This window comes from Terrapene carolina, unplaced genomic scaffold (assembly GCF_002925995.2).
Source record: "Terrapene carolina triunguis isolate 2854851 unplaced genomic scaffold, T_m_triunguis-2.0 Scaffold130, whole genome shotgun sequence".
Classification (NCBI taxonomy): Eukaryota; Metazoa; Chordata; order Testudines; family Emydidae; genus Terrapene; species Terrapene triunguis.
The window spans coordinates 22,427,848-22,443,024 of record NW_020664481.1 but is presented as its reverse complement, the minus strand read 5'-3'; the positions used below and the strand labels follow the sequence as shown (position 1 = coordinate 22,443,024).

The following is a 15,177-nucleotide window of genomic DNA, read 5'->3' as shown; positions in this document are numbered from 1 at the left end:
TGGCCTTACTGTGGAATCTTAGATGCCATGGTATGGGAAGTAATGTTAGTGGTTTAATGGGGTCCACTTTATAGCCCAGAATTTGGATCATTTTAAGATAACCATGTACAGTTGCCTAATAACTGAGCACATCTTTTGCTGCTCCAATCACATGAGGTACCTTAACTTCAACTTAAACACAGACCACGAAGTCCCTTTTAGTGGGGGACTTAGTGTTGCTGCTGTAAGATTTAGATTACTCACAGCTACTGTTGTTCAGGGAATGGTCCCCTTCTTCTGACCAGTGGCAGGAGGTGAAGCCGTAGAGATTTTCAGTGGGGTTTGTGGCCCTCAATTCACCGTCCAAACCGCAGGCTGCTGGGACTGTAGCGAGCTCTTAAGGCCCCATGCAGACCTTGCTGGCCAACTCTCAAAGGTCCTTAGCTTGCATTAATGTAGAGCTGGATAAAACTTTAGAGCCCTCTACAATTTACACCCCTCCACTACAGGCACAGACTGCAGGGACCAGCTTTCCCATGCCCCAGTGCAACTGGCATGGACTCCAGGGCCAAGGTAGGTTACCCAGGGCTAGGGTGACCAGCCAATGTGAAAAATCGGGACAGGGAGTGGGGGGTAATTGGAGCCTATATAAGAAAAAGATCCAAAAATCGGGACTGTCCCTATAAAATTGGGACATCAGGTCACCCTACCCAGGGCACCAAGCTTATTTTCTTATGCTATATCCCACCTGACCCAAAGTTCACCAGCCACCATTGCCTCTGACCATGCTGTCCTTGTGATAGCACAAGGCCTCTTCTTTACTCAGAGCTCAAATCCAGCAAGATGGCGCCTGGGCCACGACATTGGCGAGCCCAGCCTATCAAAAGGCACACCCATCTTTCTTTGTGATCTCCATTACTTGTGTAAATCTGCTCGGGTGCATCCCTGTTACAGAAAGAGAGTCTTCCTCATTCACTCAGGGTAAAATAAACTCTGGGTTCCTTTTCAGATCATTGTTGGCTTTATCTCCTACAGCTACGTAATGACATGGTTATAGGGGTGTGGGACAAACACAATTACAGTAGGTTACAGGCCCTTTGTGTCTGAAATTCTTTGATACTGTTTGTGTGCCAGAAGGATAAATAATAAATACATAGAATGGCACCAAAGATACCCAAACACAAAGGGCCCATTACCTACTTCTGCCTCTCCTTCCTCAGCTGCTATAAAAACAACATCTCTGTCTGTCGGTCTTATTTTATGGACTGTCCCATTATCTAATATTGAAGTTGAAATCCGTTTGTGCCTTGCCTTAGACGAGTGTGGTTATATGGAACACTATTTGTGTGATTCTCCTGCCATCCAATTCCAAATGCCTGCCATGAGAAGCAGTGGATGCTGCATCCCTTGAGTTATTTACAATTAGACTGGATGAAGCAGTGGAGAATATACTATAGGGAACAATCCTACACTGACTGCCGGAGGTGCGTTGGGGGCGTAGATCTTTTTCATTTCTGATCTGTATGATTCTTGTGGAAGACACAACAGTAGAAAAGGGATTAGAATGAAGGGGGAAGTGCTCTCCACAGCACACCGAGATACCAGTTAAAAAGGAAAAGGGCAAGCCCCTAAGGGTATGTCTTCCCCGCAGCGTTAACTCTGGGTGATCAGCCACTAGGTCTGAGCTCCCAGGTTAGCCAGGCCTGTGTCCTCACTGGTGCTGCGCTCCCCCATGGATGTTGCTAGGACTTCTGGGGACACATCCCAGGATTCTTTGTGCTGCAATAAGTCGAGCCGCTCTATGATTCTGTCCCAGTGAACTGTTGGAGAACTTGTTTGCCCTGGGCACATGAGGGAAGGCATTGGAGGACTATCAGCACTCAAGTGATCCAGCCTGTGTTCTCTCTGCAAAGGGGCACTGATCTGGTTCCAAAGCCTTTAGAAGCAGCTGTGATAGACTAGATGTTCAGAAGCCTGGGAGTTAACATTATTTGCATAGCACTCACCAGTTTAGCAGACCCCAAGGCTAATTTTACACCAGACAAAAAAATCAAGCCTTGCCCCCTTTATGGGGGTCAGAGATGAGACAGACTCTGACTGCAGAACAGATTGTCTAAAACCCACAAGATTTCCTCTTCCTCCTTCCTCGCCTCTTTCTTACCCATCCAACTCTCATTCCACCAAGGGATTGGGAAAAGTTTTTATCGGTCTTGCAAAACATGAAGTGTGACAGTGAGGGTGATTGTTTCTCCAGAAGTGTAAAAAAAAAAAAAGGCAAATAAGCAAATGCCAGCTAGTGCGTGAAGTGCCTGAGCTAGGTTAAGGGGCAGCTTGCTTATCCCTGCTCATCGGGGTTTAATTTCTACTGTCATGAGGCCCATGTACTGAATTATTTCCTGCCTGTAACATGTATTTGGATCTCAGTTCTGGAAGAGGTTTACAGCTCTACGGTGCTCAAAAACTTCCTCAGTATCCAGCCAAAAGCTAGCTTATGGGGTCTATGTTTAAGCACATATTGTGGGTTCAAAATGCCTTTTTTTACCTGTAGTTCCCTACCACCAAAGAGCTCTTTCATTACAAGTCGCAATTCTTCAACAAAAAAACTTCAAAAACAGACTCCAACGAGAAACTGCAGAACTAGAATTAATTTGCAAACTGGACACCATTTAATTAGGCTTGAATAAAGACTAGGAGTGAATGGGTTATTATACAAAGTAAAAACTATTTCCCCATGCTAATTTTTCCCCTACTGTTACTCACACCTTCTTGTCAACTGTTGGAAATGGGCCATCCTGATTATCACTACAAAAGTTTTTTTTCTCCTGCTGATAATAGCCCACCTTAATTGATTAGTCTCAGAGTTGGTATGGCAACACCCATTTTTTCATGTTCTCTGTGTATATATATCTTCCTACTGTATTTTCCACTGCATGCATCCAATGAAGTAGGTTTTAGCCCATGAAAGCTTATGCCCAAATGAATTTGTTTGTCTCTAAGGTGCCACAAGGACCCCTCGTTCTTTTTGCTGATACAAACACGGCTACCACTCTGAAATCTGACTCCAGTCTGAGTTTATGCAGGATCTCACCTTGACCAGGGCTAAAATGATCTGACACATATTTATATCTGCATTAAAAAGCAGGATCACAAGAGATAGGCGGAAAGATTGTTCCACGCTGAGTTACTCAAAGACCATGTTTTTCAATTTGCTTAGAGTCATGCAACTCCTGTATTGGAATCTTTATAAGTTCACGTTTACTCATCAGCTAAGGGTAGGTTACAAAAGCAAGGGTTACAGATTGTGTGGTATATTACATGCAGTCAAATGAAAAGCATATCGCACAACTACTTTTTGGCTGTGACATGATCACTGCTAGCTACCGACATAGATTTGAATGGAGGCAGTTGCACAGCCAACTGTGTAATGTGTTTTTCATTTAGTTAGTGTGTATCGCACGCAGCACAAGTGCTGCAACCCACTTGTATTCTGCACAAATAATTTCCATTCCCTGGACTGTTCTTCCCGGGTCATTCATGAAGAGTTCAGGGGAAAGTGAATCCATTTTGCTTATCCTACAAATTAGGCATTTCAAAACAGTGATGCCAAAATGTTTCCCATTGTACAGTATGCCCTTTTCTGATTGCTTGAAGAAATACAGGCTCACGTTTTCCAAAAGCACTTCCGTGACTTAGACACTTCTGAGGATTTTACCTGTAATTGTTAGACTTCGGATTCTTGATGAAAGCAAACAAATCATGGTAGGAGGTGAAGGATGTCCAGAGGGAAACCTGAAAATAAGGATGAAATTACTTCTGCTGAGGCCCAGCTAGCTTCTTTTAAAGGGTTGCCGCTGGAATCATAATGTGTTAAAGACAGGCGGGTTGGGCCAGGTTTTCAGAAGAGCTGAATTCCCAATGAGGCCCCACAATACGTGCCCACGTACCAAATGATCTCAGTACATTGGGGGCATGTTGGGTACTGAGCTCCTTTGAAAAGCTGGCCCTAAGTGTCACAAGGGAAGCCACTAGAGCCCACATCCTCATAGGTATCTTAAGGCACCTATCTCCTATGGAAATTAATGGGAGTAAAGCACCTTCGTACCTCTGAGGATCTGGGCCTGAGTGACAACGTGGCCCACAGCGCCCGTGCATGGTGCTAACATGTCCAGGGCTTACATCATTGCTTCTTTGGGATTGTTCATGGTTATGTTAACAAAACTAGATGGAGAGCTGGTGATTCGTTGGTAGCCATGTGGAGTATATAGCCACAGGTTTCAGGTGGGTTTCTCAGCCCAGCGAAGCCATAGTGCCGCTCGCCGCGGCCTGTGCTAGCCCTGCTGTTTTTGGCACGCTAGCTTTATCTCTGCAGAAGCTGGGAATCACACCCACCTGGGCACGGGCCCCATTGGCCCGTGCAGTAATCCGCCACTGCATGTGACAGGTTCCACTAAGGGGAATGAGCCAAGGCAGATCCACCTGTTGCTAGTTAATCCACCTGTGGCTAGTTGCCTAGGCAGCGGGGTGACAGTTAATTAGATAAGGAGCACCTGGGCCTAATAAAGGGTTTGGAGCATGAACTGGGCATGGGACCTCCTGGCTCAGCAGAGAGCAACGCACTGGGAAGGGGAAGACTGTCGTCTGGCCAAGCGCCCAGTGTAGCACCAATATCCGGACAGGGAATTCAGCCTGAGAATGCTTGAGGGGAGAGACGCGAGATTGATTAACCCCAGGGCAGAGTGTTCCCGGTGGAACAGCCCTCTGAAGCTTTCATTTACGTTTTCATGTTGGCCTTTTAGCTAAGTGAAACTGTAAACGAATTGGCCCCTGTGCGCCCTCTTGTGGCCAGGGTGCCTCTGCACTGCTCTGCTCTTCTTTCTCCCTCTTCCGGGCCCTTTCACAGATACTCCACATGCTTGTCCAATCACCACCCTTACTGGGGTCTGGGTCGATTCAGACAAATAACGCAAAGGTAAAACGCCAAGTCCCAAAAATCAGGCCCTGAGGCACAGCTTTTACCTCAGCGCCTGGCTGAGCGAAAGGTTCCCTCACGGAGTCCTTGTTTGATGAGTTCTTAGGGGGCGACCCGCCCTGGGGTTCGGCTTGCAGCTGTCCTGCTCAGAGCTGACTCCCTCCAACAACTGCTCAGCTCTCTTATAAGGAACCAGCTGCTTGAGGCTCCCTCTGGTGTCTCTGATTAGCTCATTTAGCAAACCTAGGCTTCGAGTCTCCTGCAGGCAGCTCCCTCAGTGAGGCCCTCCGAAGAGGGCACTCTTGGACTCGTTTATACCCCAGGTGAGGGGAACTGGTGGCAGGGGGTCGCCTGCAGTGCCACGCCTGACCACAAGGGGTGAACTGGAGTGACCTCCATGCCATTACACCATACACTAACCCGGTCACGTCTCTCATTAAATGACATGGGTGTGAAGTAACTCAGCGGGGGGCAGGTGGATTTCTCTGCGTGTGCTAACCCTTGCTCTCATCAGAGGAGGAGTAAGAAGAGGTTACTTTGGTCACTCTGGTGGTCACCCAGGGACCTAAAACGCTTTTAGGAACCAAAGTGTTCAGCCATGCCCCCCCCCCTTTTAGACTTTACACACCCCGAATTGCCTGTGCTCCCACAGATCCGGGGGCAGGCATAACTTGTGTAACTTGTGCCTCCGATGTGCCGAAGGGGGAATGCTCAAAAGCTGCACGAACATAGTTGTGTGTGCACAAATGAAGACTAAAATGAGCCCTTCTTTGAAAAATTGCCCCTTAAAGATTTAACTTACGTGCATTTGAATGGCCATATGGGATCCCTCTAGCCCAGTACCTGTCTTCTGCTAGCAGCCAGTGCCAGGTGCCTCAGAGGGAACGAACAGAACAGGACAATTACAGTGATTCTTCCCCTGTCATCTAATCCCAGCTTCTGGCAATCATAGGTTTAGGGACACCCAGAGCACGGGGATACATCCCTGACCATCTTGGCTAATAGCCATTGATAGACCTGCCCTCCATCAACTTATCTAATCCTTTTTGAACCCATTAATAGTTTTAACTTGTAGCTTCCCTTTAATGCAATTTAATGCTAAATCTCATCCGCTGTAATAGCTAAGATGCCTCAATGTCAGCGCTTCTGTGTAGCCATAAGTGTTGTGAATAGGGAGGGCAGGACTATGAGGAACAGAGGAGTTTGTATGCTGAGTCTAGATGAAAATTAGAATTCATTCCAGGCAACGGCACCAAGCTCGGGGGACAAAACAAATTCCAAGCAATCATTCTTTGTCTTGTTGGTAACTGGTCCCTTGCCATATTGAGTTAATATCTGCAGGAAGTGACATCACCTCAGGCCAGTCACCCAAAAGAAATAGTCAGTTTGTCTTGGCATGAGCCAGAGACCTCTTTGAAGTCGTAAGAGGTTTCACCACAAACCTACTGTTGTAGATATTTCAGTGATGGGCACTACAGATACTCAAGGAGGAAAGGGGAGTTCACAGAGTCTAGAGGAGGGAGGTAGAGATGGTTTCCTGTAGAGAGCTGAAATTTAGCCAGGGTAAAGGAAAAAGCACCCTCTTTTCTCTCCACCCTGTCCCCTGAGAAGACTGCCCTCACCCCTCATCTCCAGGCAGAAGCAGGATTAAAAAACGGGGAAAGTATTTCTGATCATGCTAATGAAGCCTTCTCAGGGGCTGTCCACAGCAACCCACAGACTTTGTCCAGAGCCGTGCTGTGCACTGACAAATCTGTTACATTAATTGTAGAGTAGATATTAGTACCCACCTTTCAGCATCCAGCTCTGAGCATTATACTAATTACTAGGTTCCAGCACTGCATGGCTTCCCAGCAGGAAGACAGTGCCCTATAAATCATCATACATGAGCGGCATTTAGCCACAGATGTAAAAAATGTCAGTATCTCTCTAAATATCCAGTTGCTTTGTATTCTGAATACTGCCTCTCTGGGTGCCATTTTCCTTTCTCTTCAAAAGACAGTGCCCCATTTTCCTATAGGATAAAGAAGCTCTCATATCAAAATCAACGTTATCCCTGTCCGTCAGCCATAAGCAATTGCCTGGTAGATCATTAACATGGGAGTTCTTAAGAAGGCTAAAAGAATGAGAACTGTACAGGCTAAAAGCAGTCATCTTCCTTTAAATACCGGACCTAGAATCAGCTTCCGGGGACTGCCAAGGTCTTTGTTGGCCTTCAGTTAGAACCATTATTTCTCTCCATATAGCTGACCATCAGCCATTCTCCTTACATCCTTTCCCATAACTATTATATACCACCCTCACCCCACCCAGCATTGCCCCTACAGCTGTGATCTTTTCAGATCGCTCAAACTGGGAAGTTTGGGGCCTGGTATATTCCCCCAAAGGGAACACAGATTCTGCAGCAAGTGGCATTCAGGAATCAGTATACGTGGGATTCTTCCCTCTGAGTCATAGAGAACCAAACCCCAACATGCTGCTAGAGACACTGTGGTGCTGAAGATATTGTGATCTTTACAACAAGATAAAGAACCATCCTGCTGTTTGCAAAATTGGGGATTTTAGTGCTGGTGTCCTAACTATTTTCTAATTTCGGCAATTATATTTTATAAATTATTGGCCTAAATTCCACCTTAGTTTCAAACGGATCTACTATTCTGTCAGGCCCTAAACTTTTGTGTAGTAGTGTTGTGCACTGTTAAACAGCTGCCATGATCCACCCCAGAATTAGCTGCATTTCAGTGGTCAGGAGGTTCCTTCACAGTTAAACCGTATGTGCATGTGGTTTGTAAAATGCTTTATGACCCTTTGGATTGCACGGTGCTATATAAATGCAATACAGTGGTTTATTTTCTCAAGGCATATAATATCCAGAGCAAACGCAATAATGCAGATTCCCCTTCTGGTCTCCCAGGATGGAAAGCCATATAATTCCTTAACGCTTGCTCCAATATAAACACATCAAAGCTGTTTAATTTAATAGACACTTTCTTATCTTGCATATAAGAATTCTAAAACCACGTCATACAGAGGAGGAGGGAGTGTAGCAGAACCACATTAGCAGGATCTCATTCTTTGCCCTTGTAGGTTTTTATGCCACCCTCATCATTGGAGTATCTGAGCACTTTCCAATACTGTATTAAGCAGTGACATGTCACCCTCTAAGTGGTAATGTTCCTCTGGAATATCTGCATCTGATTAAAAATGCTGAAGTGAATCTTTGCTTTACACATTTAGGACATTCTAAAGTATCCACCTCTCATCTACTGCCTTGCAGTGAGAAGAATGGATTTAAACAATCCAGAGTATAATGATATCCAAGGTGAGCAAGGAAATGTTTCTATCTGTCATTCAAACATGCAGTCCAGCTGTTAGCTCACACTCATCATCCCATCTACCCTTTCTACACTCTGCCAGTCTCAGAAAGATCATTGTGCATACTCTGCTGGTAACAGCTATGGCAGGTATTCTAATTCTATTGGCCAACAAGAAATGATGGTAGTTATGACAGTATTTCAGACCTGCCTTTCATTGCAACTAATAGCTCACAACGTACTTTTAAGAAAAATTACCACATTTTTGGATCAGAGATACAGAGGAATAGCATGAATCGCCAGCCAGTTCTCTTACTGAACACCTTCCATAATTCCATGTTTGGAAATATTAAATCTTCTGCATAAAACATTTGTCCCCCAGATAAGACAGCATTCTGAACTCCTTGCCACTTGTAACCAAGAAAAAGTGTTAACTCTTGGTGTCCTGGCCAAAATTTATGTAATTTGGGTAATGACATGCTGCTTAACTATATTCCTCTCTCCGTTTCAATTAGGTGTGGTATTCATCTTAGAATCATAGAATATCAGGGTTGGAAAGGACCTCAGGAGGTATCTAGTCCAACCCCCTGCTCAAAGCAGGACCAATCCCCAACTAAATCATCCCAGCCAGGCCTTTGTCAAGCCTGACCTTAAAAACCTCTAAGGAAGGAGATTCCACCACCTCCCTAGGTAACCCATTCCAGTGCTTCACCACCCTCCTAGTGAAAAAGTTTTTCCTAATATCCAACCTAAACCTCCCCCACTGTAACTTGAGACCATTATTCCTTGTTCTGTCATCTGCTACCATTGATAACAGTCTAGATCCATCCTCTTTGGAACCCCCTTTCAGGTAGTTGAAAGCAGCTATCAAATCTCCCCTCATTCTTCTCTTCTGCAGACTAAACAATCCCAGTTCCCTCAGCCTCTCTTCATAAGTCATGTGCTCCAGACCCCTAATCATTTTTGTTGCCCTCCACTGGACTCCTTCCAATTTTTTCACATCCTTTTTGGAGTGTGGGGCCCAAAACTGGACACAGTACTCCGGATGAGGCCTCACCAATGTCGAATAGAGGGGAATGATCACATCCCTCGATCTGCTGGCAATGCCCCTACTTATACAGCCCAAAATGCCGTTAGCCTTCTTGGCAACAAGGGCACACTGTTGACTCATATCCAGCTTCTCGTCCACCTTAACCCCTAGGTCCTTTTCTGTAGAACTGCTGCCTAGCCATTCGGTCCCTAGTCTGTAGCAGTGCATGGGATTCTTCCGTCCTAAGTGCAGGACTCTGCACTTGTCCTTGTTGAACCTCATCAGACTTCTTTTGGCCCAATCCTCTAATTTGTCTAGGTCCCTCTGTATCCTATACCTACCCTCCAGCGTATCTACCACTCCTCCCAGTTTAGTGTCAGTGGTGTTCTTTGCCTCCCTCTAGTGGCTAGATCACATACACAGGTTTACGAGTCCGCTAGTGCCTCCATGGTTCGTGGACCTTATTCCTTAGCTCAAGCAACAGAGCCTCCCGTTTTTATATCCAAAAGCTCCAGGTTGAAGTTCCCAAAGGCAACACACCCAGGCGCATCGCACTCGGACTTCGGTTCCAGTTTGGGTTAGTCCTTATTTTTATGAAACCAGTTGGCCCATCCCCAGTTCCTGGCTAGTGTTAAGACTGCGTTCAGTCATTATTCTTTTCACATTGTACCCTGGGTTATTACAGCTGGCTGGAGACTTTTTGATTTTTATTGCATTGCTAAAAAAACTTAATTCTGCTAGTGGGGGGGGGTTCTCCATAGTCATTTACCCCCTGCCATTCCTCTTCTCTTTAAACCGACACTCGCTGATTTAGGGAGACAAAAAGACGTTTGTAAAATTTCTAAGCCAGTTTAATATGAGCATGTTCTGGGTTCAAGTCAACACACTCTCCTTCTGCAAGAAAAGCAAAGATTTACCATGAGGGGGCTTCTGAGGGAAGTAGATTCAAAGAGAATGTTCTACACCATTATAGTCTTCTTCCATTTGTGTTTAGATCACGACCTCTGTGAACATCCTAGGTGGCCGGCACAGCAGGGGGAATGTAGAGGTTCAGGAGCCTGAACCTCTCCATCTTCTCCATGCTTTCTGCCTCTTCAGCTTCTGGCGCTGAGAAGGAGGTGGAGAGACAGGGAGTCAGGGCTCTCTGCCTTTCCAGCCCGGAAGCCAGGAGGAGGGGACAAGGCAGAGTCAGGGTGCTCAGCCCGGCAGCTCTCCTGCAAAGCTTTTGTCAGTTTCACGGGCAGAAAGTGAAACTGACAAGAGTCTTCCAGGCTGACAGCCAGGGAGCCTTATCTCCATCTTCCTAAAATTTATCAGCAATACTGAAATTCTCACCGAAAATTTCATCTTTGTGAAAAGGGCATTTTTCATCAGAAAATGATCCAATTAAAACTATTTCAATCCGTTCTATAAGACCCACTTCTGTACCATTAAGGTCAATGGGAGTTGACCTGCTGGGACAGGGTGAATAGCTACGGGTTATTTATGTTACCCTCCAGTTACTTTCTCTGAGAAATCTGACCTACGTTTGGTCATGTTTGAATGATAAAAAATAATACTTATTGAGTCAAACTTGACTGTCATTTTATTTGACTGACCTGATCAATCCCGCCTGCTTGTGCCACCCAGCTATGTAGTGAATTCATTAAACACAAGAACAACCTATTCCCTGGGACAAAATTAATCATAGATTTGCCAATGGAGGAACTAAATGGACATACTTTACATGACCTGCTGAAAGTGGTACAAAGGGGAAGCCTAAACTACTACAGTTAGGTTCCTACTCCGTCTCTTTATTCACTGAGTTTGTACTCACTGTCCACCACACACACACACATCATTCCCTTCCCAGTAAATAAATAAACCATTTCTTTACCACTGTCTATGGATTTCACTGTCTTGTGAAGTCCTAACTCGTACCATCCATACAGAACCTTTCCAGTTCATCAGCTGGGGTGTAAGTTTGCTTTTGAACAACCCTGCACCCTCATGAAACAGAGAAGACAGAGGAAAGAGCAGACATTCACAGCCTCCCAAGACCCTGCCAAGCGGGTGAGAACAGGCTCCCCACAAATATCTGCCTTTCAGGGAGGGGGCCAGAGAGAAGCAATACCTCCCCAGAGATCTTTCCGTGAGCAGTGTAGTGCCAAGAGCCATCCTCCCCGGAGACAGGGGAGAAGGCTAGTGGTCCCAGTTGGTTTCCCTGATGACTGTCTGTGCAGAAAGGCATAGAGGCTAAACTCTCTTTCCCTTTCCGGAGCTGCACTGAGGTAGACAGGATGGGAGAAAGCTGACAGAGCTCTGCCACGCTGTAACTCCTACGTGGGAGTAACTAGGAGACTTTAATCTCCTGGGCTATCCGTCTAGTGCCTTTCGCCAGCCCTAACTTCCCTTATACAAAGCAAATGCATAAAACATAAAAGTAATGAAACTTTGCACCTTTGCAAGCCAGCTTTGCCCAAAAAAATCCCCCACATCCGACACTAAGGAGCTGCAGGAGGAAGGTAGGAGGTCTGATCAGCTGAATGGTATGACAGAAGGGCATTTAACAGTTCCCTGTGCTTCTGCCCTTGGGTCAGTTGTGGAGCAGCTGGAAAACTCTACTTACAGAGAAGGAAAGGGAGCAAAAAAACCGCTGCAGCTCCCAGTGCATTTGTTCTCGCTCCAGCAGTCCCATGGGTGACCCGCCGTATATTTTTAGCTCCTGCATATCTGAAATACCACCGGGATACTCATTAGATAAAACCCCCGTGGGATGGGAACTGTTAGGGTTTTTTGTTTTATTTAATTGCTCGCTTCAGTACAGATGGCAAATCATGGTGGGAGGCTCCAATCCCAACACCTTGGGAAGAGAGGGAGAGCCAGGCCTCGGGGAGGAGGCAGGGGGTGGGAGGGGAAAAGTCAACCAGGCGATATTTAAAAATCTACCTGCTGGGCCCAGAGGGGGCTGGAGATGTTAAGGTCATTCACAGTTTGAGCTGTGTCCTGGAGAGTGAGAGAGGAAAAAAAGGTGCGTTTTCTCCTCTTGGATCGTTAATTGCTTGTTAAGTCAGCTAACAAATGCACACATTGACGGATGGCCCCATACCCTTTCAGCCCAGGCTTAGTGGCTTTTTATATTATTATTTTGCCTGCTACATCTGGGTCTTTTTAAACCCAGATTTTGTTTGATAAAATGACTCTCAAAGGAAAAGAAGAACTATTTTTAAACTTTTTTTTCCGGTGGATAACTTGTACAGCAGAAACATTAAACGATTCCAGCTCCAGTTCCCCTTCTGTTGCCCATCGAGGTTCTATTTTCTCCACTTTCAGAGCCACTAGGAGAGATGCTTTATCTCCCCAAAAGTTAATTCCCCCGGGGGGAGTAGAGCTGCAGGTTCTGCTGATTAGTCAGTGCCAAAAAAAACCTCCCTGTCCTGACTGCTTCTAGATTCATAGATTCCAAGGCCAAAAGGGACCACTGTGATCATCTCATCTGACCTCCTGTATCACCCAAGCCAGAGAACTGCCCCCCAAATAATTCCCAGAGCAGAGCTTTTTGAAGAACCTCCCATCTTGATTTTAAAAATGGCCAGTGATCGATAATTCACCATGATCCTTGGTAAATGGTTCCCATGATTAATTACTCTCACGGTTACAAAATTATGCCTTATTTCCAGTCTGAATTTGTCTAGCTTCAGCTTCCAACCATTGGATCATGTTACACCTTTCTCTGCTAGATTGAAGAGCCCATTATTAAATATTTGTTCCCCGTGTAGAAACGTAGAGACTCCAACCAAGTCACCCCTTAACCTTCTCTTCGTTAAGCTACATAGATTGAGTTCTTATCTGGGCATCTGACCCCTACAAGGATCAAATAGTCACTATCACAGGAGCCCTATCAGCAATCTTGTTTTGTTTCCATTTCTCCTGCGCCATCACTGTTCATTTATGTCCGCAGTTTATATCCTACTGCAGCATGTCATAAATCAGCTATGCAATGACATCTTTTCTGGAGTAAGAGGCCTCCTCTTAAATACTAATACAGCAGGGGTTGCTTAAGTCCAAATACTGGAAGTCCTCTAGTTCGGCACACAAGCCCCTAGAGTAGGCGCAGAAGGATCCCCAGCATTTCCCATAAAAGCCAAGCAGGATTTAGGACAGTGTGGCAAGGTACGGTATTTTTGACACCACAGAGTTCATGGTAACCACTTATATTTAGTCTCTTTCCTCCATTAGGATCCCAGCTCATGTTACAAACTGATTAAAAGGAATCATTTCTCATCTGCCACTGAATTGCAGTCCTCTCCAGGGTTGAAACATGGCAGCAGGTGGAAAGCACACAGCAACTCTGCAAAACAGTTTGGGATGGAATGGGACGAACACTGTGTCCAGTAGAAACCATTGGAAGACCAGTGTAATTAGGCAAAATATACTCACTATACTTACTATACTGAGTTGGAATTTGGCCAGGTCAAAGCCTTACAGCATCCTGACTCTTACAGAAGGCTCAATGGAATCTTTAAGAGCACAACTAGTCAGGAGTCTGTGATGCTGGTTTAATAATGACTTGGAGAGGAAAGGGACATGAGCTGATCGCCATCACTTCCTGCAGCTCTTCTCTTTTCCTTTGTGCTCCCCCATGTAAGTACTGACCACACGTAGGCTATGAGAGCCAACAAAATCACAGTCCAAGGTAGATTCGCTACTGGCAGTGTTGGTAACTTTTACAAAAGTCTGCAAAGAGGGAAAGAATTTCACATTCTCAGCACTACATGGATTCTTTATGAATATATCAGTTGGAGCAAGACGACCTCTAGGATAGAAACAAGCCACCAAGATCAACTGAACTTACCAAGGCTCTTCGTTTGTCTTGGTTTGGGGATGCGTCCAACGCTATTTTTGGAATTGGTGGAGATTCTAAGAGGCTAGAAATATTTGTGGCTACTAAATTCAAATCTAGGTGATCTGTGATGAAGTCTTTATGTTCACAAAATCTTCAATGCATAAAGAATTAAGCCCATAGTATTTTATGCACTGAAGTCTTCAAGAGCTGTGCTGAGATTTCACCAGCCCATAAAGACTTTATGTGCTGGAGACTTCAAGCCCTGGTCTGGAATGCTAGAGTCTTCAGCAGCTTAAGTCTCCACTGCTGAAATCTGTATGTACTCAGCATATGCTCACGGAGCATATGTGTTCAGCAGATAAAGACTTTGTATGGTGCCTTTAAGGCAGAGCTCTGCATTTGGGATGTTGTGGAAGTGCCGAGCCCCGATGGGAGCTCCATTATGGCCTCACTACTGAACCATACTTGAAAAGCAGTGCTTCTCAAACTGGGGCCGCCACTTGTGCAGGGAAAGCCCCTGTCGGGCCGGGCCGGTTTGTTTACCTGCCGGGTCCGCAGGTCCGGTCGATCGCGGCTCCCACTGACCACGGTTCGCCACTCCAGGCCAATGGGGGCTGCGGGAAGCAGCTGCCAGCAAATCCCTTGTCCTGCGCCGCTTCCCGCAGCCCCCATTGGCCTGGAGCAGTGAACCGTGGCCAGTGGGAGCCGTGATCGGCCTGACCACACCCAAAGCGGCTGTTATCCCATCCCTGTGGTCATCTGAAATACCAAAAATACAGTCTTTTTGCTGGAACACAGTTGTACAAGCATCTTTTTACAAAAACCGCCTGAATCACGGATGATGTGTCTCCCAGTCTGGTTATTAGTCATTATCCTGCAGTGCTCTTCTGTGCAGAAGTGACGGTAAGCACTTTGAGGCAGGGACCACAAAGGTCTTTTTGTCGTAGGTGTGCATGGTGCCTAGCACAATGGGAGCCAGGTCCCTTATTCGGTCCTTTGGGCACTACTGTGGGACAAATTATAAATAACAATGACAGTGGGATTTGTAGCTCAGTGGCTG

The 15,177-nt window shown here is 45.8% G+C and overlaps 1 protein-coding gene across 7 annotated transcripts in view; it reads left to right on the top strand.

The window, feature by feature from the left end:
• The window catches only part of GNAO1 (G protein subunit alpha o1), a 305,692-nt gene that overhangs the window by 185,629 nt on the left and 104,886 nt on the right, over positions 1 to 15,177 (top strand). The window contains exon 5 of one of the 7 annotated variants that reach the window (XM_026652810.2): positions 7,345 to 7,373. The exons of 5 other annotated variants lie outside the window; for them this stretch is intronic. In XM_026652810.2, coding sequence (XP_026508595.1) covers positions 7,345 to 7,373 — 29 coding nt within the window. Of the gene's footprint in view, positions 1 to 4,655; positions 4,674 to 7,344; positions 7,374 to 15,177 lie in introns of all 7 variants that reach the window. One more of the 7 variants, XM_024202256.3, reaches the window with a different exon arrangement.